The sequence below is a fragment of the Lactuca sativa genome, chromosome 8 (assembly GCF_002870075.4).
Source record: "Lactuca sativa cultivar Salinas chromosome 8, Lsat_Salinas_v11, whole genome shotgun sequence".
Lineage (NCBI taxonomy): Eukaryota > Viridiplantae > Streptophyta > Magnoliopsida > Asterales > Asteraceae > Lactuca > Lactuca sativa.
In genome coordinates, this window is record NC_056630.2 from 140,982,064 (window position 1) to 140,985,442 (window position 3,379).

Below are 3,379 nucleotides of genomic sequence, written 5' to 3' on the forward strand. Positions count from 1 at the left end.
ATCGATGGTCGTTTTTTCATTTTCCTAGTCTTTTTTAGCTAACTAAATGTAACATAAAGAAATCAAATTAGAATTAGAATGCTATAATATACACAACTAAATGTAAGAATTTAGTCCTTTATTTTTAATCGTTTTTCAAAATGATTTTAGTCATAGTGCCTTTATAAAAATTGCAGCTTCTGTATTGGTATTAAAAGACCTCCTAGTCCTAATACATTCAAACAGGTGAAACACAGTCAAAAATCCCCGTTGACACAAATGAGTTACTTAAAAAAAAAGGTTTTCATAAAAGAATCACAAATCCATCTTTCATTCATCAGCAAGAGGTGATGGAGGTTGAAGAAGAAGACATGGGATTCCAAACTTCACTCAAAAGCATCACAAGTTTTCATTCATCTCAAACCCACAGTCACTAACAATATTCACAAACTTCACTCAATAGAATCACAAATCCATATTTCAGGAAAGAAATAATAGCAAACAACTTTCACTCTTTACTCACGTCACAACTGCCTTATAATACAAATTACAAACCCTATTCTGTAAGTGTGAAAACAGTATATATAACAAGGATATTTTGGTAAATTCACAAACCTAGCATTTTTCGTCACCAAACCAGCTGCTTTTTTCTTTGGGCCCTGTAGGCCCGTCTTCACCATACAATTCATTTGGTAACTTATCAAATATATTTTGTGCTGAACACCGAAGAGTTTCAGGCAATCGATTCAAGATTCTAGAAACCTCAGCCCGCGAATCATGCACGGTTGTTGGGCCCCACTTTCTCATAAACTGTAACCAACACGGTTCATTAACAACCCCGTCTCCAAGATACTCCGCTGCCACAATCTCATAATCTTTACTCGAATCCAATGCATGATTACTCCGCGCAGCGGAATTCCTGATTCCAATCCGGAGATTCGCAGACCCTTGAAGAAACTCCCCTGGATGAGGGTAATTCGCGTGTCCGTTTCTTGACGAATAAACAATCGGTTTATTACCTTCTATAAACTCCAAATCAGAAGCATCCACCCACACACCCCCACTATGCTGCGAGAAATACACATTCCATAGTTCTCCCGTGAAGTTGCTTACACGAAGGGAAACATGTTCCCAATCCCCCACATGCTGTCCAACTCTAGTAAGAGGGTAATTCATGATTCCGATCTTTATACACCCGGGCCCGTTGAAAGGGCAAAAAATCCACATCACAATATCCGTGAAACTCCCGCCTAAAGCGGGCTTTACATGAACGTAAACCTTGGCGCTTTTTAAATCCCCTTTCTTGATTTTCTTTGCGGTTTCATCTTTAGGCAAATCTATCCAATATTCACCATCGTTTCTCTCACCTTTAGGTAGACTTGAGCCCGATGGGTCGATCCGTTCGCCTTTCGACCCGCCTTTTTTATGCAACAAAACCCCTTTTTCAAAGAACCAAGATACAGAAGAGGGAAGGTAAATCTCATCAGGGTGGAAGTAAATAGTTGGACCATAATGGTTAATAAGGGCATGAATCTGGTCAAGATTTGGCATTGAGTTTATGTTATCGTTTAGATTCTTTAAGCATCGAATGTTTAAGTCCTCTCCATGACTCCAAATACAACTAGAGAAAAAGGTACCCACTGGAACACTTTTTTCATGCATTCCTCGATGACATGGTCTTGTTTTCCAGACTGTAAATAGTGAATCTGCTATTTTGGAGTGTTTTTTGAGGAGTATACAGTGAGGTTCGCATGTAGTTGTAAGATCCTCACGAACACATTGGATTTCATTCAAATTGGGTTTTGCGGGCTTATTTGTGACAATGAAACCCAAAGCTTTGTAACCCTCGGGAGCTATAGGTAACCAGAAGTAACCATGGCCATGGCTATGGCCATGGACATTATTGTCTTCTGTCCAGTCATCTGGACACCAAACTAACGTGTAATCTGTAGGATCGACAAGGGCGGGAGAATTAGTCTTTTTTACTTCACGGGCCACGAGTAGAAACCCTCGTAAAGGTTTTTCATCAGATTGACTATAGTGACCTAGGCAGAAGTATCCATCTGGTATATCAACAGGCTTAAAGAAGTTGACACCTTTTCTTCTATTCTTTATGTCGCTTCCCCATATGAACTCGAATTTGGTGATTTCACGAACTTCTAATTCTCCTAGATTGATAGATCCAGTAGCAAATCCATGACCTGGGAGAACAAATGTAAGATCATGAATTCATGCTTCAACACTACTGTAATGACCCAGAGTTATGGGAACACTAAGCAATTTGAAGGAAGAAGAACTAAGGTAAGAACAGGATTTGTAAAACTCTAGCGGAAGTAATCGCCAAAAGATATGTTAAAAGGGGAGAGTACCGAATTCACTATAACCTGCACATCTGGTTCATGATCACACTTAAATCTCAGCATATATGCACAATGACACACATGTGTACACTATATGAATCACCTAATTCATGAATTAATCAAATTACAAAACCCTGAAACTCGATATGCAATAAGATTAAGCTAAAAAAAGATTTGGAAAGAGAAATTGCGAAATACCTGGAGGCCATTCGGGAATCGGAGAAGGGAGAGAGAAAGAATCGATATCGGGAACCGCCACATCGGTGACCCTGTTCCAATAAAAGCATCCACAGCCCGACATCTCTCTGTTTCTCTCCCCCAGCAAACAATTTAGATGATATGACGATTTGATCTGAGAAAGTTTTGAAACATTAATTTAGGCTAAGATCATCTGTGTTGTTCTTTGGATATTTTATGCATACTTTAGATAAAGAACATCTGTCTTGCTGTTAATGATTGAAAAGGATATTGGTTGATTGATGATGACGACGGTGATAACGGGAAATATTACCGACATGGAAACGGAGTTGGCAACGGATTCAATTCGTAATTCTGCCCTTTAAATCCATTCCTTGACGATTTAATTTATACAACTTTGATTAGGGTTTATTATTACAAAATCCGATTTTTATTAGGGAAATTAAGTAATCCAAGTATCCAACTACAATTTGAGTTATAGTTAACAAAACTAATATATAATTTTATTTTTATTTTGAAAACTAACAATTTCATCTGGAATAACCCATTCCAGATTAGAAAAAAAGCATCCCAAACCCAATATTGTAACCTAATGTTATATATATATATATATATATATATATATATATATATATATATATATATATATATATATATATATATATATATATATATATATATATATATATATATATATATATATATATATATATATATATATATATATATATACGTTTTGAATTTTGTAATTCTAAAATTAGTTCAATGTGTATTCGGAACCCAGGTTTCAACATGAATTTGTCAAATCAAGTGAGTTCAACTCTTTAAGTTACTTGAATTTG

At 36.3% G+C, this 3,379-nt stretch overlaps 1 protein-coding gene across 1 annotated transcript; it reads right to left on the bottom strand.

Annotated features, from left to right (window-relative positions):
- Positions 1–364: 364 nt before the first annotated feature.
- Positions 365–2,910, bottom strand: LOC111909857 (hypothetical protein At1g04090). The gene is made up of 3 exons (XM_023905627.2): positions 2,762–2,910; positions 2,538–2,691; positions 365–2,180 (listed from the first exon to the last, which is right to left on the bottom strand). Exons 2-3 carry the CDS (start codon positions 2,638–2,640, stop codon positions 595–597), a joined length of 1,689 nt encoding a protein of 562 aa, XP_023761395.1. The 5' UTR covers positions 2,641–2,691; positions 2,762–2,910; the 3' UTR covers positions 365–594.
- Between the last annotated feature and the right edge of the window lie 469 nt (positions 2,911–3,379).